Source organism: Mauremys reevesii, unplaced genomic scaffold, assembly GCF_016161935.1.
Source record: "Mauremys reevesii isolate NIE-2019 unplaced genomic scaffold, ASM1616193v1 Contig137, whole genome shotgun sequence".
In the NCBI taxonomy this organism is placed as follows: domain Eukaryota; kingdom Metazoa; phylum Chordata; order Testudines; family Geoemydidae; genus Mauremys; species Mauremys reevesii.
Window position 1 is genome coordinate 1 of NW_024100757.1, and position 23,057 is coordinate 23,057.

At 52.5% G+C, this 23,057-nt stretch overlaps 1 protein-coding gene across 4 annotated transcripts in view; it reads left to right on the top strand.

Annotated features, from left to right (window-relative positions):
• The first annotated feature begins 3,893 nt into the window (after positions 1-3,893).
• LOC120393022 (maestro heat-like repeat-containing protein family member 7) overlaps positions 3,894-23,057 on the top strand; it is a 35,753-nt gene continuing 16,589 nt past the window's right edge. For all 4 annotated transcript variants that reach the window (XR_005591879.1, XM_039517657.1, XM_039517655.1 and 1 more), the window contains exons 1-12: positions 3,894-4,007; positions 4,633-4,719; positions 6,909-7,013; positions 8,175-8,310; positions 11,900-12,000; positions 13,053-13,202; positions 13,835-13,989; positions 14,369-14,513; positions 19,776-19,954; positions 20,062-20,199; positions 20,934-21,048; positions 22,130-22,270. Coding sequence is in view for 3 of the 4 variants with exons in the window: in XM_039517657.1 (XP_039373591.1) it covers positions 3,975-4,007; positions 4,633-4,719; positions 6,909-7,013; positions 8,175-8,310; positions 11,900-12,000; positions 13,053-13,202; positions 13,835-13,989; positions 14,369-14,513; positions 19,776-19,954; positions 20,062-20,199; positions 20,934-21,048; positions 22,130-22,270 (1,485 nt within the window). In the remaining variant the exon portion in view is untranslated. The remainder of the gene's footprint in view (positions 4,008-4,632; positions 4,720-6,908; positions 7,014-8,174; positions 8,311-11,899; positions 12,001-13,052; positions 13,203-13,834; positions 13,990-14,368; positions 14,514-19,775; positions 19,955-20,061; positions 20,200-20,933; positions 21,049-22,129; positions 22,271-23,057) is intronic.

The window sequence follows — 23,057 nt, forward strand, 5'->3', positions numbered from 1 at the left end:
AAAGGTTTTATGAAATTTGCCTCCTCCCTTGATATGGAGAGAGTATGCCTAACCCTTTGCCCTCCTCCCAGTTACTAATTGTACAAACTGCTATGGCACAAATAAGAAGCAGACTCCTAAACTACAAGAGGTAGATTTTAAGTGGTTCTAAGAGATAGCAACAGAACAAAGCAGGATTACCTTAGTAAATAAACACACATGCAAACTGCTTTCCACACTAGATAGATAGGATCTACACTTGGCAAATCTCTGTGTTGGATTCTATCTCTTGCTGTGCAGCTTGGATTTCCTAGGTTTTCTTAGTACAGGTTAGGAATCTCTCTCCAGCCTGGGACTATCACTTCATAATTCACATTTGTCCTCAGGTGTTTGCAGATGTCTTACTGCAGGGAGCGTGAGGTCCCCTGATGTCATTGTTCCCTTTATCTCCTCTTCCCACCTACAAAACTTTTGCTGCGACCTGGGTCCACAGTTCTACTGTGTAGCGTTATCTCAGAGGTTTCTATGCTGTTTGTGTGCATTTCCTCAAGAAGCCATTGTTTGGCATTTTTACTGTTGTATCTGATAGGCTGTTTTGACCTCACAATGTGTTTCAGGATCACATACAGTGCTGAACTTCATAACAACTGCACATACAGTAAATAGCATATTATACAATCCAAATGAGACATTAATGTCTAGCAGATAAAGACTTTTACAATACCTTTACAATATGCACTTCTGTAGGCAAACATATCCTAATCGACATGACAGTGGTGAATATTGGGGTGTCAGGGTGTCCTACCCAGATGTTCCTCCCACTCTGTCAAGCCCCCTGCTAACACTTTCTGTCTGGCTGCTTAGCTGCCATGTTGCAGTTGGGTTTCTCTGACACCTGCACCCCGTGAGATCTGCTCCTCCTCTGGTCCGGTTTCATACAGAGCTGCCCTGCCCCTCCCCAGATAGTGTCACTCCTGTTGCCGGATGATCGGCCTTCTGCCATTTGGGATACTCAAAGCCTGAGCAGCACTGGGGGAAGCTTCTGACATCTCTCCCACTGGCAGCTCCTTTCTCTCCACGCTCTAACCTTCCTGTTTGAAGTTCAATTCCCAAGGGGCGTAGGATGAGGCCAAGAAACTCAAGTTCTTGGATTCCATCAGCACCTCAGAAGCCTGCCTGCTTTTGTGGACAAAGCCCTGCTAGTGGGGAAGATAAAGCGTGAGTAAACACACACTGGGGCTGTGTTATCTTGGCGGGTTTAGTGATTGTCCTGGAGATCTTTGCAGATTTGTCGAACTTCAGCTGCCAATCATTGGATCGAGTCAGACTGAAGAGCCCATTATCCAGTATTTGCTTCCCCAGGTACTTACAGACTTGTCATCAAGTCACCCTGTAACTTTCGTCTGTTAAGCTGAACTGATTGAGCTCCTTGAGTCTCTCACTACTCAGGCATATGTTTCCCAGTCCTTCAGTCACTCTTGGGGCTGTTCTCTGACCCCCTCTCCAATTTATCAACTTTCTCCTTGAATTGTGGGCACTGACCTGGACACAGGATCCCAGCAGCGGTCACACCAGTGCCAAATACAGAGGGAAAATAACCTCTAACAACTGGAGATTGCCCTGTTTGTACATCCTGGGATGGCATTAGCCCTTTTGGCCCCAACTTCGTGACTGGGGAGCTCATGGGCAGCTGATTACCATGACTGCCAAGTCTTTTCCAGAGTCACCGCTCCCAGGTTAGGACCCCCCATGCTGTGGGTGTGACCTGCCGTCTTTGTTCCTAAACATATAACTGTATTGAAACGTAGATTGTTCCCTTGCACCCAGCTTCCCAAGTCACCGGGTCGCTCTGTGTACGCCAGTCTCCCTGCCCAGAGCCCCAACACCCGCAGTCAGTGCCCACTAGGAACTAGCAACAAATCTGCTCCATAGATTTGGAAAGTCTTTGCTCTCCAGCGCTGCAGAAAGCTTTCCAGAGCTAACCTCCTTCCCTGAACGTGGGACAGCGTGGGCTGGTGGGTGGTCCAGTGGGCTGGGGCTCAACACACCGGGTTCTACTCCCAGTTCTGCAGTAAGACCTTGGGCAAGTCACTTCCTCTGTGCCTCAATTTCTCCCTTGCCTTGTCTTGTCTAGTTAGCTCATGAGCGAACTGGGGCAGGGACTGGCTCTCACTGTGTGTGTGCAGCACCGGGCACAAGGGGGCCTGATCTCAGGTGGAGTCCTTGGGTGATAATGCTGATGGAGCCTTTGCAGAGCACTGGCGTGTGACACTGGGACACTGAGCACAGGCCCTGCACTGCGCTCCCCGGCTGGAGCCCTGCACACCATCAAGCCTGCAGTAGGACGACCTGGCTGCCGAGCCCACGTGTTGCAGGCCCTGCGCTTTGCTCCTGTCGGAGGCCTTGCAGGAGCTTGGAGCCCAGCTGGCATTTCCCCACATTGTCTCCTCAGGAGCTGATTGATCACGAGTCCGTCGACTCCCTGACCGGCGTGATGCGTCAGCAAGCTATGCTCGCCATCATGAAGCTGAGGTACCCAGCCTGCCCGGCCCAGCCCCAGCCAGTGCTACGTGCAGTCAGACACGCCAGCCTCTTGGCATGGCCAGTTTTCCAGGGCATTCCCCACTCTGCTCCTCCCCCATGTTCTGATTCCCCCAGGAAATGTGGCACCAGATGATGGTGCTGGTGCATGTGGACTGGCACCAGTGGGTAGGTGGTGGAGGATCCTTCGGTGCCTGGTGACCTCTCCACGTGGCCTTATGAAGATATGGTGGAGGAGCGTGGAAGGCAGGACCGGTCCTCTGGGGGAGAGGGGCAGTTAGGTGCTGCTGGAGCGAGCGACTGGAGTCGGTGCCAGCTGTGCCAGCTCGTCACACTGGCAGCTCCGCGACTCCCAGTGGCTGAGAGGCTGGGCAGGCTGAGCCCTGGAACTTGCCACTGCCTGTGCCATGGGGGGCTCTCTCTCAGTGCCACTAGCGCCCTGCTCTGAGCTTCCCCTGTCCATCAGGCGTCTGGAAGGTGATGGATGCTGCGGGCTGGAGCTGGGCTCGCTGTTGGCTCGATAGGTTCCCCAGGAATGGGAAGAGGAGGCGGGGCAGGAGCTGGAGCAGCTCTCCCACTGCGCACTGGCTTCCTGACAACGGGCAGGCGACGGCATTGGCCATGATCGCGTCTCTGCGGGGTGAGAGGGGAGGGATTTGCATCAGCAGTGGGCGTAGCTGTTCCTCACTGGCTGCTGCCTGCCACGAGGCGGCTGCAGGGCAGCTCAAGTAGTCACCTGGCACCTCATTGCATGTGCTGGGGCCATGCTCTGGCAGTGGGGGTGAAGAGGTTAATGCTGTCTGGGCTGTCCCCACCTTCCTGCCCCCCTGCACACAGCTGTGTGCCCTGTCCAGCAGGCTGAGAGCAATGGGCAGGGGCAGGGCTTAGTTCCCTGCTTCGGTTCTGCCCGGCTGCGGGCTGATGCAGCATCTCTGTGCTGGCCTGGACTGTGCAGCCGCAGTGCAGACGGCTGTGGTGGGAGGGTCTCTTGCCCCAGCGACAGGACTGGCAGGCTCCTCTGCACTGTGGCCGCTGGGTTCAGAGGCGCTTTGGTGCCAGCAGGCTCTAGTCTCCCGTCCATGCCATTTGCAGGATGTTGTTTCTTGGTGAAGCGCAGCGATCTCTGCCCCAGCCGGTGAGTGCTGGTGGGGTCACAGCAGACAGCTGCAGGCTACACTAAGTCCCTGCCTGCTGGTATGGGAGAAGGCAGCACCAACTCCTTCCACCACCCCCTGGCCTGTTCTCATCTGCCACCCGCCAGCTGGAGCCCCTGCAGGTGTTTCCATGTCCTGGGAGCCTGAGGGCAATATTAGCACATCAGTCCCGCCTCAGACCCCAAATCCTCATGTGTCTCTTCTCTTAGCAAAATGAAGCTACCGCTGCTGGTCCTGACACAACCCAGCTTGCTCGCCACCTGCTTCTCCAGCATCTTCTCCCTTCCTCCAGCAAACACCATGGAGGAGGTGGAGGCTGCTCTCTACACCAAAGTAAGCCCCAAACCGGCCATGTTGAGCCGTCCCAAACTGAGTGGGAATCCTGCCACTCGCTCGTGTACTGTCCCCTGGGTTACCTGGCACTGGCATAAGAGTGTAATGATCACAGCTCCCCGACAGGACTTCAGCTCAGGACCTGCAGCACCAAAGCACAGGCCCCAAAGCACAGGCCCAGATAAAGGAGTAACTCCCGCCTAGGGTAGCAGTAGTAGGCATTTATCCTTCACATGCACTGACAATTAGTGGGGAACAGACACTCCCTTCACAAGCACATTCATCCCCCATGTGTGGCTGGGGGCACAGGCCTGAGATCGGCTGCTTCAGGTGCACATAGGCCAGGGGAGCCGAAGCTTGGCTGGAAATCTGCCCTCCAAATGTGGAGTCCTGTCTGACTCTCCCAGTGGGATAGACTGTGTGCAGTGGGCTTTTTGGGGAGAGCAAAGACGGGGGGGCCCTGTTGCCAAGAGGAGTTTGTAGTAGGTCCCCTGCGGGTACAAGTGAGTGGGTGAGCTGTAATACCAGGGGCTGCTATGACCTGGGGTGTCACACGCCAGGCATTGGTTCATCACCTGGCTGGGTAACTCCACTTGCTCTGGTTTCTCCTCTGCTCTGCATGCAGACTTTGAAAACCATGGATGAGATGCTGAAGGCCTTGGTGTGCGAGGATCAGGAGCCCAACCTTCTGGTGCTGCAAATCATCTTGAAGGTCTGGAGGCGTGGGGGCAGGAAGGCGACTAGTCCTGTAGCTGGGGTGGGGCTCAGGGACCAAGGCTCTGTTTAATCCCAAGCATGGGACACCCCCGTGCCTTCGGCTCCTCAGAGTACGTTCTCTACAAAGGTTCTTGGGCTGGAGGGCCAAGTGCCCCCACTACATCTGAAAAGTCTGTATGGGGTGGGGTGGAGGAGCGTGGGCGGGTTCTGCTGTGTTCTCCACTGAGCCCTCATGTGAACCTGGCATTCCTTTGTGTTCACCATGGGCCCCACCAACCTGGCCAAAGCCCGGAGCTAGATTCCCCCAACATTCTAGTTCTGGGGCCACAGGAAGTAGATTCTGTGGGTGGTTTGTGCTCCCAAAAGAGGGAAATGTCCTTAACAGAGATTCGGTCTCCTCGATCCCAGAACCTGGGAAGAGGGAATCACAGAAGTGCAGGGCTGGAAGGGATCTCAAGAGGTCATCTACTCCACCCCCTTCACTGAGGTAGGGCCAAGCATTCCTAGACTGTCCCTGTTGAGTGTTTGTCCAGCCTGTTTTTTAAAACCTCCATGATGGGGAGTCCACCACTTCCCTAGGACACCTGTCCCAGTGCTTAGCCACCCTTAGACTTTTCCCTAATATTTAACTTAAATCTCCCTTGCTGCAGATTAAGCTCATTACTTCTTGTCCTACCTCCAGGGGACATGGAGAACAATTTGTCACCATCCTCTGTATAACAGCCCTTAACGTATTTGAAGACTGTTACAGGTGCCCCCTCCGTCTTCTCAAGATGAAACATGCCCAATTCCTTCAACCTTTCTTCACAGGTCAGGTTTTCTAAACTGCTGATCATTTTTGTCGCTGTCCTCTGACTGGCCCCAGTTTGTTCACATCTTTCTTAAAGCGTGGTGCCTGCAACTGGACACAGAGCTCAAGCTAACACAATTCAGAATGGCATTTCCTTTTTCACAACAGCATCACACTGTTGATTCATATTCAGTGTGAGACCCATGATAACCCCAGATCCTTTTCTGCAGTACTGCCACCTAGCCGGTTATCCCCCACTTTGTTTTTATGCATTTTTCCTTCCTAAGTGTGTTATGTCACATTTGTTTTGACTGAATTTTATCTTGTTGACTTCAGACCAACTCTCCAATTTAGCAAGCTGATTTTGAATTCTAATCTGTCCTCCAAAGTGCTTGCAACCGCTCCCAGCTTGGTGTCATCCGCAAACTTTACAAGCATCTTCTCTTTTCCGTTAACCAAGTTCTTAATGAAAATATTGATTAGTACTGGACCAGGCACACCCCTGGGGGACCTCACTTGAGACACCCTCCCACTTTGCCAGCGAGTCAGTGATAACTCCTCTTGAGTACGATCTTTCCATCAGTTGGGCGCCCACCTTATAGTAATCTCATCTGGATCAGACTGGCTTAGTTTGCTTAGGAGAATGTCTTGTGGGACTGTGTCAAAAGCCTTACTAAACTTCATATACATCATCATATACTGCCTGCCTCCATCCACTAGGCAAGTAACCCTGTCAAAGAAGGAAATTAGATTGGCTTGGCATGGTGCTATTTGTTATTACCCTATTATCTCCTCTAGATTCTTACAAACTGTTTAATAACTTGTTCAGTATCTTTCTGGGTACCAAAGTTAGGCTGACAGGTCTATAATTCCTTGGGGCCTCCTTGTTCCCCTTTCTGAAGACAGGTTCTGTGTCTGCCCTTCTCCAGTCCTTTGGGACCTCAACCCTCCTAAAGGTTCAGCGATTTCTTTGCCTAGCTCCATCTAGGGTGAATATCATGAGGCTCTGCCAACTTGAATACATCTAACTGACCTCAATTGTCTTTTACCTGTTCTCTCCCTAGTCTAGCCTGTATTCCTGCCCCCTTGTTGTGTTAAGCATCTAGTCGTCATTAACCTTTTTAGTGAAAACTAAAGCAAAAAAGGCATTAAACACCTTGGCTTTGTCTGTGTCATCCATTCTTTGCTCTCCTTCCCTGCTGAGTAGTAGCCCCACACTTTCCTTTGTCTTTCTCTTGCTCCTAATGCATTTATAGAGCTGCTTCTGATTGTCTTTTATGTCTCTTGACAGTTAGAACTCATTTTTGCCTTTGCCTTGCTGATTTTCTCCCTATGTGCTTGGACTATTTTTTGGTACTTCTCCTTAGCAATTTGTCCCAATTTGTTTCTCTCAGGTCCTGCTCCCCTGGACCACATCCAGGGAGGTACATGAGCGGCTGAGGGCAGTGGGAAGGATCAGGTGGCTGATGGAATTCATGGGGTCTCAGTGCAAATTCCAGGTGAGCAGCCTGTGACCCTGGCCACCTCCTAACTACACTGAACAGCCTCGCGGTGCAGCACGCCCTGGCATGGAAAATGCAGGCCTAGAATAGTGACTCAGCAAGATCCTCAGTAGGAGTCCAATCTAACGAGCCCTGATGTCGATGGGTCTTTCCTCTGACTCCAGTGGGCTTTGGGTCGAGTTCCATCATTCTGTCTCAAAGGACTCTCCCCGCTGTTCCCCTAGCACCAAAGTCTGCTCTGCAGGGTCAATGCATTTACACAGGATTGCCCTGACAGCAGCCTCCGAACCCAGGTGTCTGTTCACCCCCTTTGTCAGACGCCTGTGGGATGCCTTGGCATCAGCTTCTGCCAGGCTGCCAGATGAACGCCCCTTGCTCTGCATGCTCAGGGCCATTGAGCTGCTCCAGATGCTCCATCCCCCCCTGTGGAAGGGCTTCCCCTCTGGCAGCTGGAGGGGGGCGCTCGGATGATGTGCCCCCAGAGGCTGGGGCAGCAGAACAGAATGAGGGAGGTGGGAGGGGACACAGTGAAAGGGATGGATGGGGCCAAAAGCGCCAGAGAACTGGGGAGTGGGAGTGGGGAGGCTGTGCAGACCCCGGGAGAGGAGGGCAAGGGGCTTGGTGCCAGGTGGGGAAGAGCAGGGAGCCAGTGCAGGGGCTGCAGGAGGGGGAGACGAAAGGACAAGGCTGCAGGAGACAGCCGGCAGGAGAGAGCAGGCAGGCTGGGGGCGGCACAGAAAGGGAGGGCTCTGGGGAGCTCCAGGATGGAGTGAGAGAGGCAGGAGGCAGAGCAGAGGAGTCCAAGGTGACTCCAAGCTCCTGGGCCTGAGGTCAAAGAAGGGAGGGGGATGGGAGAAGGGGCTGGGATTAGGAACTTGCCCTTGAGATGGAGACTGGACGTTAGTTCATTCGTTACCTGGGTCCCCACTCGGGGGTAACGTTTGTTGACTTTGCTGCCCAGATTTCTCCGTCCCTGCTGAGCTTTCCTCAGCCCCTGGTGATGGGCCCCACAGCTCCTCCTGCTCTCATTGTCTCCAGTCTCTCTGCGGTGGCCTCTGCCTCCCCCTGTTCTAACCCACTGCTAGGGCAATGCCAGGGGGACTCGCTGCGCTAGGTCTGCAGGGGCGAGTGACTCCCTTTGCTCCTTCTCTCCGTCAGGAAGTGGAGGAGTTCAGAGTCCTGGGCCAGCTGGTGGGGTGTCTCACTCTGTGCTGTGTGGAGCAGGAGCAGGAGATCTGGCAATCGGCTGTGGAGGGACTTCACCACCTCTTCTCCTTCATGCAGCTGCTAAAATGTAAGAGCACTGGAGACCCTTGTCCTTCCTAAATACACTAACATGGGGTTTCCAACACAAAAAACATATTTATTGAACACTTCCGTCTTTTCTGCAACCTTTTATACAGTCTCCATCTAGTAATGAGCCTACACCACTGCTACGATTTCTTTTGTTCCTAATACACTTTTTTTAAAGAAACCCTCCTTAGTCCTGCAAGCAATTGAGTGTCCACAGATGTATTTTGCTTCCTCTATCCGTATTCTACTCTTCATAACTCACATAAGAATGGACATACTGAGTCAGACCAATGGTTCATCTAGCCCAATATTGTGTCTTCAGATAGTGGCCAGTGCTTCATGTTTCAGAGGGAATGAACTGAACAGGGAAATTCTGAGTGATCCATCCCCTGACATGCAGTCCCAGCTTCTGGTAGTCAGAGGTTTAGGGACATGCAGAGTATGGGGTTACATGCCCTGATTATCTTGAATCCAATTATACTTTTAGCCTTCACAACATCCCACGGCAACAATTTCCACAGGTTGCCTGTGCATTGTGTGCACAGATACCTTCTTTTGTTTGTTTTTAACTTGCTGCCTATTCATTTCATAAAGTGACCCCTAGTTCTCCTTTTATGTGCAGGAGTAAATAACACTTCCCTAGTCACTTTCTTCATACCAGTCATGATTTTATAGACTTCTATCATATCCCCCCTTAGTCATCTCTTGTCTAAACGAAATAGTCCCAGGTCTCTACTACAGACCTATATTGTTATAACTATATTGCTCAGGGGTGTGAAAAATCCACACCCCTGTCGGCAGGAGCACCTCTCCCACTCACCTAGCCAGCGCCTCTCGGGGAGGTGGATTAAGAGCTTGTTTGCATAGGAGCATCTTCACTTAAACGCTACAGCGCCAGTGCAGCTACGGCGATACAGTGTTTGAAGTGTACCCTTGTCCCCCATATTTTTTATCTCTCCTCATATGGAAGCTGTTCCATTCCCCTAATCATTTTTGTTACCCTTCTCTGCACCTTTTACAATTCTGGTATATCTGTTTTGAGATGGGGCGACCAGAACTGCAGGCAGTATTCAAGGTTTCGGCGCATCATAGATTTATATAGAACCAATAATGAGCTGCCAAAATCTTAACAACCGGTTCCCTATAAAAAGTTCTGATTTAAGGGAGGGAAGCAGAGGAGAGTCTGGGGGCCCCTGCAGGGCCTGGGGCAAATTGCCCCACTTGCCCTCCCCCCCGCAGCCCTGGAGCTCGTAGTCTCCCCCGTACCTTACCTTGCCGGCATCTCAAAGCAGCAGGATGACTCAGGAGCTCAGCTGAGCTGCCCAGCTGCTGGCCAGGCTGAAGCTCTGCAGGGGGGGAGGGGGAGGGGGAGGGGCCGGGAGGAGACATCCTCGTGGGGCCAGGGGGCCGTGGCAAATTGCCCCACTTGCCGCCCCGGAGCTCGCAGCCCCCCATCCCCTTACCTTGCCGGCAGCCCAGAGCTCAGATGAGCTGCCCAGCTGCTGGCCATGCTGCGGCTCTGTGGGGTGGGGGAAGCAGGGGAGAGCCCGGGGGAGACATCCTCGTGGGGCCGGGGGCCCCTGCAGGGCCTGGGCCAATTGCCCCACTTGCCCCTTCCCCTTCCCTCCCCTCTGGCTAGCCCTGGAGCTTGCAGCAGCCCCCTCTCCCACCCCACTTGCTGGGCTACTCAAAAAGCGGCAGCAGGACGACTCCCGAGCTCAGCTGAGCTGCCCAGCTGGTGCCGGCAGCTGGCCACGCTGCAGCTGGGGGGAAGCAGGGGAGGGTCCAGGGGAACCTCAGCCTCCCCAGCTGGGAATCCTGGGAGCAACAGGATGGTCCCGCCCACGGACCGGAGTTCTTTGCCCACCTCCTGGCCCTTTAACAACCGGTTCTCCACGGAGGTCTAATTTTAGCACCCGGTTCTTGGGAACCTGTGGGAAACGGCTCCAGCTCACCACTGTATAGAACCATTATGATATTTTTCTGTTTTATTATCTATCCTTTTCCTAATGGTTCCCAACATTCTGTTTGCTTTTTTAACTGCCGCTGCACATTGACTGGATGTTTTCAGAGAACTATTTACGATAACTCCAAAATCTCTTTCTTGAGTGGTCATTTCAACCCCATAATTTTGTATGTATAGTTGGGATTATGATTTCCAATGTGCATTACTTTGCATTTATCAATATTGAATTTCATCTGCCATTTTCTTGCCCAGTCCCTCATTTTTTTTAGATCCCTTTGTAGCTCTTCGCAGGCTGCTTTGGATTTAACTATCTTGAGTCATTTTGTATCATCTGCAAATTTTGCCACCTCACTGGTTACCCTTTTCTGGATCATTTATGACTATGTTGAACTACACTGGTCTCAACACAGATCCTTGGGGACCACGTTATTTACCTCTCTCCACTGTGAAAACTGGCCATTTATTCCTGTCCTTTGCTTCCTATCTTTTAACCACTGACTCATGAGAGAACCTCCTCTTATCCCATGACGGCTTCCTTAGGTTAAGAGCCTTTGGTGAGGGACCCTGTCAAAGGCTTTCTGAAAGTCCAAGTACACTATATCCATTGGATCACCCTTCTCCACATCCTTGTTGACCCCTTCAAAGAATTCTAGTAGACTGGTGAGGCATGATTTCCCTTTATAAAAGGCATGTTGGCTCTGCCTCAACAAATTGTGTTCACCGACGTGTCTGATAATTCTGTTCTTTCCTATAGTTTCAACAATTTGCCTGGTACTGAAGTCAGGCTTACCAGGATCACATCTGGAGACTTTTTAAAATTCACTCACATTAGCTATCTCATACAGAGGCCGATTTAAACGCTAGGTTACATACCACAGCACTGCACATAAGTCTGTCTGGATGTCTCGTGATAGCTGCAACCTTTGCACCAGGCAGGCAATTTACCATGCGGTTCTCCCAATCATCACAAACCCAACTGTTTATATGTCTATTGATTGAATCCCCCATTACTATTTCCTGGCTTCTCTTTGTAAGCGGGATTCCCGCCTCAGGAGGGGTAGCCTCAGTGTGAGAGGACATCATGACTTCATCTGGAAGGTGGGTCCCAACTATGGGATCGTCTCCCTCTGCCCCAGCTCGATGTTCTCCTTCCCCGAAACTTTCACCCTCCTCAGCAGCACAGAGGCTGTCAGACTGGGAGTGGGACTACTCTACTGCATCCCTAAAAGTCTCCTCTATGTACCTCACTGTCTCCCTTGGCTCCACCAGTTCAGCCCCTCTCGTCTCCTGGTCTCCGATGGCCAGTAGCTCCTTGGGCCAAATGCCCACATATGCTACCTGCCCACAGGGCTGGTAATCGTACATGCTGCATTCAGTGCAATCAACTGGAGAGCCCCATGCTGCTGCTGCCCTTCTGCCTGGTTTATTTTTACTCTTCCAGGGAGGTTAGTTTGTTTAGTTTGGGGGAGGGATGGGGGAACAGGTTATTGGCCTGAGTTTACAGTATGTTTGTTAGATGTACTTTTCTCTCACACACCCTCTCTAAACTTGCTTGCAAAACTCCTGTTTGTAACCGAAGGTCTGATTTATATTGCCTGTTGTCTGTTTCCCCTCCCTGGGTCAGCCAAAATGCTGGTGAATCACAGTGCAGAGTATCGGCAGATCCTCAAGGACAGTCAAACTGAGAGAGCCTTCTGGGTCACCAACATCAGCAATATCACATCGGTAACTACAGTCAGTGCTTCCTGGGATTGTTGTGCCCAGAGTTATCAGGAGTCAGAAATTAACACCCTAGGTGTCAGGGGGAAGGGACAGACCCAGGATGTGACTAACCCCATCCAGCTGGGACAGAGACCTGCCTATGGCCCACTCCACCTCATAGAATAATAGACCTCAGGAAATTATCTAGTCCAACCCCTTACTCAAAGCAGGACCAACCCAACTAAATCATCCCAGCCAGGGTTTTGTCAAGCCTGACCTTAAAAACCTCTAAGGATGGAGATTCCACCACCTTCCTAGGTAACCCATTCCAGTGCTTCACCACCCTCCTAGTGAAATAGTGTTTCCTAATATCCAACCTAAACCACCCCCACTGCAACTTGAGACCATTGCTCCTTGTTCTCTCATCTGCCACCACTGAGAACAGCCGAGCTCCATCCTCTTTGGAACCCCCCTGCAGGTAGTGCTGCTATCAAGTCATGTGCCCCAGCCCCCGCATCATTTTCATTGCCCTCTGCTGGACTCTCTCTGATTTGTCCACATCCTTTCTCTTGTATGGGGCCCAAAACTGGACGCAATACTCCAGATGTGACCTCACCAGTGCCCAATAGAGGGGAATAATCACTTCCCTCCATCTGCAGGCAATGCTTCTACTAATGCAGCCCAATATACCTGCCTACATGACACACCGCAAGATGCACTGGGGCTCATCCAAACCTGATCCCAGCTCCTTGTCAGGTTTGCTGGGAGCTTCCTCAGAGATTAATGCAATAAAAGGCATCATTGCATCTGCGCACGAGCACCAGCCCCTGCTGAGCACTAGAGAGTGTATCCGTGCTGCGCAGTATTGTGCCCCCGTGCACTGCCACGCTGGCCTCTGCCATGCATGACAGCTTCCGATTGCTGGCTGGGTACTGTGCTGCCCAGGTGCAGTAAGCCAGGCCTGTCCCGGTAGAGTGGGGTTTGCCTGCACTCCTGGCCGGGCCAGTCCTGGCTGCTAGGCCACTGACCGGATCCGCGCTGGGCAGCAAAGGGGTTTCACTAGCAGTTTGTTTCAGCTGTTTGGGAAGTACTTCAACCCGTCCGAGAGCATGGACTTCCTCCTCGTTGCTATCGACGGCGTGAGAGACTCCAGCGTCCATGACGCAGTGACGGCCAGGAACATGCTGCATATGATCCTGGAGGTTCCCGGCCTGGGCTTGGTGAGGGTAAGAGCTGCAGTGAGAACACCGTGCTGGGGGAGCCCATCCGTGGGAGACTCTGTCTCTGGGTGCTAGGCATTATTGGGGGGCAGTTCTCTGGCCTGTGAAATGCAGGGGGTCAGTCTAGGTCAGGGGTCAGCAACCTTTCAGAAGTGGTGTGCCGAGTCTTCCTTTATTCACCCTAATTTAAGGTTTCACGTGTCAGTCATACATTTTAATGTTTGTAGAAAATCTCTTTCTATAAGTCTATAATAAATAACTAAATATTGTTGTATATAAAGTAAATAAGTTTTTTTAAATTTTTAAGAAGCTTCATTTAAAATGAAATTAAAATGCAGATCTCCCTGGACCGGTGGCCAGGCCCCGGCAGTGTGAGTGCCACTGAAAATCAGCTCACGTGCCACCTTCAGCACACATGCCATAGGTTGCCTACCCCTGGTCTAGGTGATCACCATGACCGCTTGTGGCCTTGCAGTCTATGAATCGGTAGGCTGGGAACTGGTGCTGTGTTCTAGGCCTGGGGCTGGTGAAGAGGTTCTGGGAGGGCAGATGGCTCTCAGGTGCAGCAGGTCCTTGGCTCCCCAGATCAATAGCCGTGCAAGGAAGCCAAGGCCCCCATCTCCCCATTTCCCTTCCAGGTGTCAGAGGCTGTGAGGAGCATTCATAACCACCTGGACTCCATCAGCGAGCCACTTGCCCGGCAGGAGCTGCTCAGGGCCCTTCTCCTGCTGGGTTCCCAGTTCAGCGAGGAGGTGGTCGGAACCCTGCTGGGCTGCTCACTGTCATGTGACAGGTACGGGGCTGCAGCTACCACCACTTGCACGCTGGGTCCCCCGGACTGGTCCCGCTGCCAGAGACAGGGGAGTGCAGAACCCTCCAGAGATCTCCTGCTCCCTGCAGAGCTGCTGCTTCTCCTGGAGGGTTTTGCGGGCTGGCTTGCCCTGGACACAGGCCAATCTGCAAAACCCTGTACGGCATCCCTTGGCCTCTCCTGTGGCTGACACTCAGACCTGGCTCCATGTAGCCTGCACCAGCCAACGGGGTCCTTGCAGGAGCAGGAGGGCAACAAAGGGCCGGCCGGTGAGGGGAGACCCAGCAGGTGTGCCAGTGCTGAGGGGTGCAGGAGGCTGGCAGGGCTCTGATCAGGTGCCACTGGCTCTCTCCCTTTGCAGTGTTGCTGCAGAGATGTGGAAGATACTGACATCCCAGCCCAAGAGCACAGAAAAGATCCTTAGGGAGCTGGTCAGCAGGCTGCAGGGGCAGGCTCCGCGACGGCATCAGCTCTCTCAGAGACCGGCCGGCGTCGCCTCCTTGGCCGTAAGTACCAGCCCCTGCAGCAAGGGAAGGAGTGCCGTGTGTCCCCATCGTGGCCTGAGGGGGTCTCTCAGTCTCCCACGGGGTATAGTCATTGGGCCAAAGAGAGAGAGAGTGTGACTTTAGCCAGTGCTATATTTGAGCCGGAACACGCCAAAACGCTCTCCTGGTGCTATTCAGCAGCACTCATAGAATCACAGGGTGAGAAGGGATCGCAAAGTCAGCTCGTCCAGCCCCCTGCAACAATGCAGGACTTCTTGTTTCTAACCCACCCTTGACAGATGGCTCCAGCCTCCTTCTGAAAACCTCCAGCGAAAGAGTTTCCACAAGCTCCCTAGGCATCTTTCCCATCGTCCTACTCTTCTTACAGTTAGGAAGTTTTTCCTGAGGCTTAATCTACATCTGCTGTGCTGTAGTTTGACCCCATCTCCTCTTGCCCTGCCCTCCGTAGCAAGAGAGAACAACTTTTCTCTTATCTTTTTTTATGGCAGCCTTCCAAGTATCTGAAGACCATTATCTAGTCCCCCCTTAATCTCCTCCTTTCCAAACAAAACATAGCCAGTTCCTTCAGCCTTTTTTCTTATGGCTTGTGTTCCATCCCTCTAATAACCTTTGTCACTCGCCTCTGGATCCTTTCCAGTTTCTCCACATCCTTTCTAGACATTGGTGACCAAAACTGGACACCGTACTCCAGCTGAGGCCTAACCAGCACTGAGTAGAGTGGTACTATCGCCTCCCATGACTTGCATGCTATACCCAGAGGCGGCTCTAGTAATTTCGCCGCCCCAAGCAGGGCGGCATGCCGCGGGGGGCGCTCTGGCGGTCGCTGACCTGCTGCAGACGTGCCTGTGGAGGGTCCGCTGGTCCCGCGGCTCCAGTGGAGCATCCGCAGCCATGCCTGCGGGAGGTCCACCGGAGCCGCGGGACCAGCGGACCCTCCGCAGGCACTTCTGTGGGAGGTCCACCGAGCCTGCTGCCCTCCCGGCTACCGGCCTAGCGCCCCCCCCCCCCGCGGCTCTCATTGCCGCCCTAAGCGCGCGCTTGGCACGCTGGCATCTGGAGCCGGCCCTGGCTGTACCTCTGTTAATGCAACCTAAAATTGCATTTGCTTTTTTTGCAACAGCATCGCATTGCTGACTCATGCTGAGGTTGTGATCCACCACAGCTCCCAGATCCTTCTCAGCTGGTTATCCTCCATTCTGTATCTGTGCATTTGCTTTTTCTTCTCTAAATGTAGCACCTCACATTTGTCTTTGGTGAATTTCATTTTGTTATCTATAGCCCTGTGACGCTGTAGGGAGAGGGATGGATTGATCTGGAAATGGTGTTTAGTTTTACTGGGACTGTCTGCATGGGGGATGGTAGAGCAGGGGATGACTTTAGGTGAGGGTCAGTACCTGAGGCTGTAACCTGAGCCAGAAAAGGGGGTGGGATGAGTCGATACTGCGTACTAAGGTTATTCCCTGTTTACACTGGTGCCCCAGCGCAGCAGCAGCAGCGCAATCCTCTTTATTTCTCTCGAGGAGGTGGAGTACAAGCAGCGCTGTAGCCAGGGAGATACAGCGCTGTATGTGCCTTGCCAGTGTGGACAGGGAGTGAGTTACAGCGCTGTTGGTGGCTTTATTGTGCTGTAACTCTTAAGTGTAGCCAAGGCCTAAATCCACGTTCACACTCAGCCATGCTGCATGAAATCTCACACGTGGAGCTGAGCAGTGGTTTCAGCTCAGCTGGCACTTCTGACCAGTATAATCAAGAAAGTCATGCTAGGCATTGACAATTCCTGTCAGTGACAGGCCAGATTGGTTACACAGCTGCCCTACCTCCTTTTCACTTTATCTAAGGCCTTGGCTACACTTGAGAGTTACAGCACAATAAAGCCACCAACAGCGCTGTAACTCACTCCCCGTCCACACTGGCAAGGCACATACAGCGCTGTACCTCCCTGGCTACAGCGCTGCTTGTACTCCACCTCCCTGAGAGGAATAAAGAGTATTGTGCTGCTGCTGCTGCTGCTGCTGCGCTGGGGCACCAGTGTAAACAGGGAATAATCTTAGTACGCAGTGACTGATCTCCGGAAGCTTCCCATAATCCTTTTAAGTGAAGGTTCAGCTCTTTGTTTTGTTGCAAACTCTGGGCTCCGGGAGCTGCTTATTAAAAAACCAAACACAGCTCCTGTTTGCTGTAAATGAGCAGAGGCAGAGGGCTCCCTTTGGAAGGAACACAGCTAGTGTTTGCTTGAATAGAGGGGGAGGGAGCGGCTGCTTATCTGGTCTGTGAGGAAAAAGACAAAGAGGTGCTGTTCACTTTCAGTGAGTCAGAGAGGGCTAGGGGAGGGGGTTGGAACTTGCAAGGCAGCTGCTGACACAGTGTTGGCTCCAAAAATCCCCCCTCTCTCTCCCCCACGCTCCCTGTCACACTCCACCCCCCCTTTTGAAAAGCACGTTGCAGCCACTTGGAACGCTGGGATAGCTGACCATAATGCACTGCTCCCAATGCCGCTGCAGATGCTGCAAATGTGGCCACGACAGCGCTGGCAACTGTCAGTGTGGACAGACTGCAGTGCTTTCCCTACTCAGCTGTACGAAGACAGCTTTAACTCCCAGTGCTGTACAGCTGCAAGTGAAGCCATACCCTCAGCCACATGACTATGATTGTGAATGGAAATGTAGCAAGGGGCTTATTCCGCATACGTCATCACTCACGTTTAGCAAGCTACATGGCCCTTCATTTTCCATGTGGCATCCTCTCAGCTGTGCCAGAACTTGGCTCAGACATCCTTGTTCTCCCTCTGATTCACAGACATAGAAAATACAATATGGAGAAAGACGCTTTGTGGAAATACTTGTAAAAATTAGATCAATGCATTACAGCAGGCCTTTGCTACTCCAGCCCGTTATGCCTTGATGTATTTTGTGTTACTTGTGTAGCCTACTAGCTACATTTAAAATAAACTTTTATTATTTCAGCCTGATACAGTAATGTCTGTAGTGCAGCAGCATGATTTATTTTCTATTTTCATTAGCCTATAGGCTAAAGTAAAAAGAAAACGTGCTACGCATTCATTGGGTTTTTACCACTGTACTGTACACTACTGTCTAGAGTTATATCTTTTACATATTCTATTGTAGACACAGTAATGGCATTTCTATTGTATTCTATTGCATACACAGTAATGGCATTTCAGCACAATGATTTCAACATTTAAAATAAATTGAATAGCTACTATGGGGGGGGGTGTACAATTAAAAAAAAATCCAATACCTTGTTATTTTGGACAGCTGGCCTGTCTCCAGCCATGCCTGGTTTAGCCCAGGATTACTGTACCAGAAATTCAGTAGACAAATAAAATGTGAATTTCTATAATTCATATTGAAGAAAATCAGTATTTTAGTGGCATTCCAGGACCTTCATATTTTCGACTACACCACTGTCTCTAGCCCAGTGGTTAGAGTACCCAACTGGGAGACCTGGGGTCAAAACTCTGCTCCAATGACTATTTAAGAGTTCCCAAGTAGAGATAGATACCAAATTCCCTTTAGGGGTGGGGCTTAGGCCACATCCCTCTCCGCCGCATTTCCTATTGGTTGGTTTAGGCAGCTCCTCACTCTTAGCTTCATAGAGTTCAAGGCCAGAAGGGACCTCTGCGATCATCTAGTCAGATCCCCTGCCTGACACAAGCCAGAGAACTGCCCCCAGATCATTCCTAGAGCAGGTCTTTGAAGAAAAACATCCCATCGTGGTTCAAACACAGTCAGTGATGGAGAATCTATCACCACCCTGGGTAAATTCTTCCAATGATTAATTACTCTCACTGTGACGTTTATGCCTTATTTCCAGTCTGAATGTCTACCTTCAACTTCCAGCCACTGGATCATGATAGACCTTTCTCTGCAAGACTGAAAAGCCAATTACTAAATATTTGTTTCCCAGGGAGATACCTATAGACTGTAATCAAGTCACCCCTCAACCCTCTCTTTGTTAAGATGAATAGATCGAGCTTCTTGAGTCTCTCACTATATCTCTCACCAGAGGTCCTGATTTTTATAGGGACACTCCTGATTTTAGGGTCTTTTCCTTATATAGGCTCCTATTACCCCCAACCCCTGTCCTGTCTGGTCACCCTATCACTATAAGACATGGTTTCTAGTCCTTTAATCATTCTCATGGCTCTTCTCTGAACCCTCTGCAATTCATCAACATTCTTTTTGCATTGGGGCACCGGAACTGGACCCAGGATCCCAGCAGTTGTCACACCAGTGCCAAATACTCCCACTCTAGATTCTTCTGTTTATTTATCCCAGGATCACATGAGCTGATTATCCACCAGGACTCCCAAGTCCTTTACAGAGTCTCTGCTTCCCAGGATAGAGTCCCTCATCCTGTTCCTAGATGTATTCATTTACAATGAGCCATATTAAAACACATACTGTTTGATTGCTCCCCAGTTTACCAAGTGATTCAGATCGCTCTGTATCAGTGACTTATCCTCTTCATTATTTACCACTCACCCAATTCTTGTGTCATCTGCAAACTTTATCAGTGACGATTTAATGTTTTCTTCCAGGTCATTGATGAAAATGTTAAATCGCTTAGGGCCAAGACCCGATCCCTGCAAGCACCATCCTGGAAACACACCTGTGCAATGCTGATTCCCAGTTTACAATTACATTTTGAGACCTATCAGCCACTTTATAATCCAATTCAAATGTGCCACGTTACTTTTGTATCTTCTAGGTTTCCGATCAAACTGGAGTGCAGCGCCAACTCAAGCGCCTTACAGAAGTTTACATACATTATGTCAATACCATTTCCTTTATCTACCAAACTTGTAATCTCATCAAAAAATTGTTGATTTGCATTAAATAAATTATCCTCTTTAATTCTTTATTAATTGAATCTTATACGAGCTGCTCCATTATCTTGCCTGGGATCGATGTCAGGCTGACAGGCCTGAAATTACCCAGGCCATCCCTTTCACCCGCTTTAACAATTGGCCCAACTGACTCTCTCTCTGGAGTGTATACGGAGCCTGGGCACTTAACCCAGGGCTGTGAGTCCACTGGGCAGCAGGGCACATGCAGCTGGGCATGGCCACGCTGGGCCGAAGTCCCTTGTGTGGTTCTAGCCAAGGTCTCACAGGCTAGGAATTGAACCCAGCATCCCAGGCCTTAGCCCCCAGCCCAGCCCACCCCTCTAGGTGCCCTGGGGGAGCGTGGGAAGGACGAAATCCCTGCAGCGATGTCTGTCTCCTGTTCTTATCTGCAGGCCACAAGAGCTCTATATGTGATCCTGCAGGAGCAGGCCTGCAGGCAGGAAGTGAAGGAGCTCTTCCCTCAGCTCTACGTCGCGCTCCTCTTCCACATCACCCACACAGTGCAGCACACTGCTTCGCAGGAGAGGGAGCATAACCAGGAGGACACGGCCGCACCCCTCAGCCCCGTCAGGTACCGCCAGCCCGACACCCAGTGTGGGTTCTGCAGCGTCGCCCGCAGGCACGCGGCAGGGCCTGGCCTGGGCTCACTCAGTAACAAGAGGCTCGCTCTGCACACAGGTTCGCAGTGAAGGCCATGGAAGCTTTGCTTCTATGCGCTGGCTACAAGGAGCAGGCCACCTTCATGATGAAGCATGGCCGCTGGGACCTGCTCATGAGCTCTGACACACACCACAAAGGTGTCTGCCTGCTTGCCCGGTGAGTGCTGCCCAGAACCGATCACAGCAGCAGCTCCCCTCCCTGGCCCAGGACATGGCCACATTGCCTTCCCTGCTGGGTGAGACGCAGCTCCCAATCGCCTGCATGGAACAGGCCGCAGCCTCTGTGCTGTTGGCCAAGGGGTCAGTCGGCTACTTCTCCACCCTGCGCTGCCTGGCGTAAACCGCTTCCTGCGTGGCTCTGGCAGGCATGGCTGGGCAAAGACAGCCTCCGCCATATCTTTCCGCAGCGTTGGTGTAGCCCTGTCAGGCCCAGCACATGAGAGAGACAAGGTGGGGGAGGGAATGTCTTTGGTTGGCCCAGTGACTGTGGGTGAGAGAGAAGCTAACACAGAAAGCTCCAGCGCTTGTCTTGGGTGAATCTAAGATATTCTCTCACCCACCCTTCTGTCTCTCATCACCCAATATCTGGGCACATGAGGAAGACCACCGACCCCACCAACACCTTTCTTTGTCTGCAGTTCTCTTGCAGCCCCAGAACTACGTGCTCAGAGCTGGCCTCATGGAAGGGCTCCCTGTCGAGTGATTAAGGGTTTGGGTCTCTAGCACATAAGCCGCTGGGCATTTTAAGGCAGCAGGAACTAGTCCGTGCCAGCAGTGCGTGACTAGTCGCCCGGGATCCCCTGTCCTGTGGCACTGGTCTGGTTAGATTCGTAAATGGAGGACCAGTCCTTGCCCACCTTAATGATGTGGTGTTTGTGTTTCCTATGCCAGGGCCATGGTTTCGCTCAATGTCGAGGAGCGAAACTGGATTTTCCACCATCTCATGGCCATCCTCAACGATCGGGACGATAGGCGGTACGTCCCGGCCGTGGCTCTCTTCATTCAGGTGAGCCTCACCAGCGGGTGAGGGTCATGAGAAGCGCCCTGGCCCAGCGGTGACTGGGGCATGGGGCTGACCTATGGCCAGGGACGGCAGATTTGTAGAAATTTTGGTGGTGCTCAGCAGAACCTGCCCCTCCAAACTCTGCCCCCCTAAACTCTGCCCCCCACCTGCCTAAGTCTCTGGGAGGGAGTTTGGGTGGGGGTGGGGGCCGGGGGTGCAGGCTCTGGGATGGGTCAGAGGGTGGGAGTGCAGGAGAGGGTGGGGATGCAGGCTCTGGGAGGGAGTTTGGGGGCCAGAGTGGGGTGCGGGAAAGGGGTGGGGCCACAGGGAGGGGCTGGCAGCCATGGGAGCAAGCAGGCAGGAGGCCGCTCTGCTGCGCTGCCAGTGGTGGTGGGGGCCCCAGGCTGTTTTAAATGGCCTGGGAGACGTGGGGGGAAAGGTGGGGCTGAGGCCCATGGTGCCCAGGCACCATGGGCCAATGGAACTTGCCGCTCATGCCTATGGCCAGGAGAGGGGTGGCCCTGAAGGCCCTGGGGGTGGGTGGGTGAGCAGGGGCAGGGAAAGCTCCTACAACCCTAGGGGTGGAGTCACTCAGTCTGGGCATTGTTACCTGTCCCAGCTGGTGTCACGGGGCTGGAGCAAGGCCCAGGGTCAGGTGTCTCTTGTTCCCCAAGGCTCAGTTCCATAGAATGGTCCCTTGTGTGACCTCGGCCCTCGAGCCCCCTCTGACATCCGTGTGCCATGCACAGGCCAGGCAGCCGCCTGCCCATTCATGGCCAGTTCACCTGCCCCCCGCAGACCGGGCGACCCTTTGGAGCACAAGGCTGCAGACCCCACCCCCCACACCACTGCTCCGTGTGCAACTGAGCCTTAGTGAGGGAGCAGGGTAGGCCTTGATCTCAGCTGGAGTCTCGAGGGGCCGTCGCGCTAGAACGTTTCAGTGGGGCCCACACGGTGACCAATCGCGATGCCCTGCATGCAGCCCATGCCGGGCCTTGGCCAGTGGAGCTAAGGGCCCCGTGGCAGAGATGAGTGGCGAGAGGCCAGCCCCGTTCTCTAGCTTGATTTGCTGTTGGTGTGTTAGCTCCTCAAGTGCCCTGACCTTGGCAGCGAGCTGGAAGACGCCATCATGGAGGAGATGAGCAGGCTGCTGAGCGACCCCAAGACCGTGGTGCGCTGGTTGGCGCTCAAAGGCCTCCTCAATCTGGCCCTTCGCCAAGAGAAGGTGAGAGGGGAGGAGGGCTGGGGGATAAACCCAGAACCGCAGGGAGCTGCTGCAGGGCTGGGGTCATTGAAACCTTCCCAGGGGGTATGGCCCTGGCCTGGAGTCAGGAGCCCTGGCTTCTATTCCTGGCTCTGCCACTGACCTGCGGGGTGCCCTTGGCCAAGCCCCTGCCTGGCCTTTGTCTGCTGTTCTGCAGGGCAGGGCCTGGCTCCTGCAGGGTGCGTCTCTAGGTGTGTGGAGCATCTGGCACAGCTGGGCCTGATTGTGTCTGGGGTCTCTGTGATCCAAAGAACCCTAGCACTAGAGTAGCAGCAGAGCTGCAGACTCTAGACCCCCAGGGATTGCTGGCGACCCCAGTGATCAGGGACGCTTGGATAGAGCCATTTCACTACAATTAGGAACCATTTTTTCCTACAAATCCCCTTTTAAAGCCTCATAGGTTTTAACTGTTGACGTCACGGCTCTGTCCCGCAGCACTCGCTCCTCTGAAGAGCTCTGGAAGGGCCTTTTGCTGCTAAGATCTCATAACAAGTTTGATACCCACAATATAGTGAAGGCAGAGAAAGCCCTTGGGGCTTAAATACACAGATCTGACAGCCTGGTAAAGAGGAGACAATCTGAAGGCAACTCTCGTTAATGATAATTTACTTCGCCTGAGAATAGGGGGTCAGTCCGGTTTATTAAACCCGGACTATGACTAGATCAGACATGGAGAGGGTGTGACTGTAATTCTCTTTGTTATACACCATTCCCATCATTCCATGCACTTCAGCCTGGTTTTCACTTG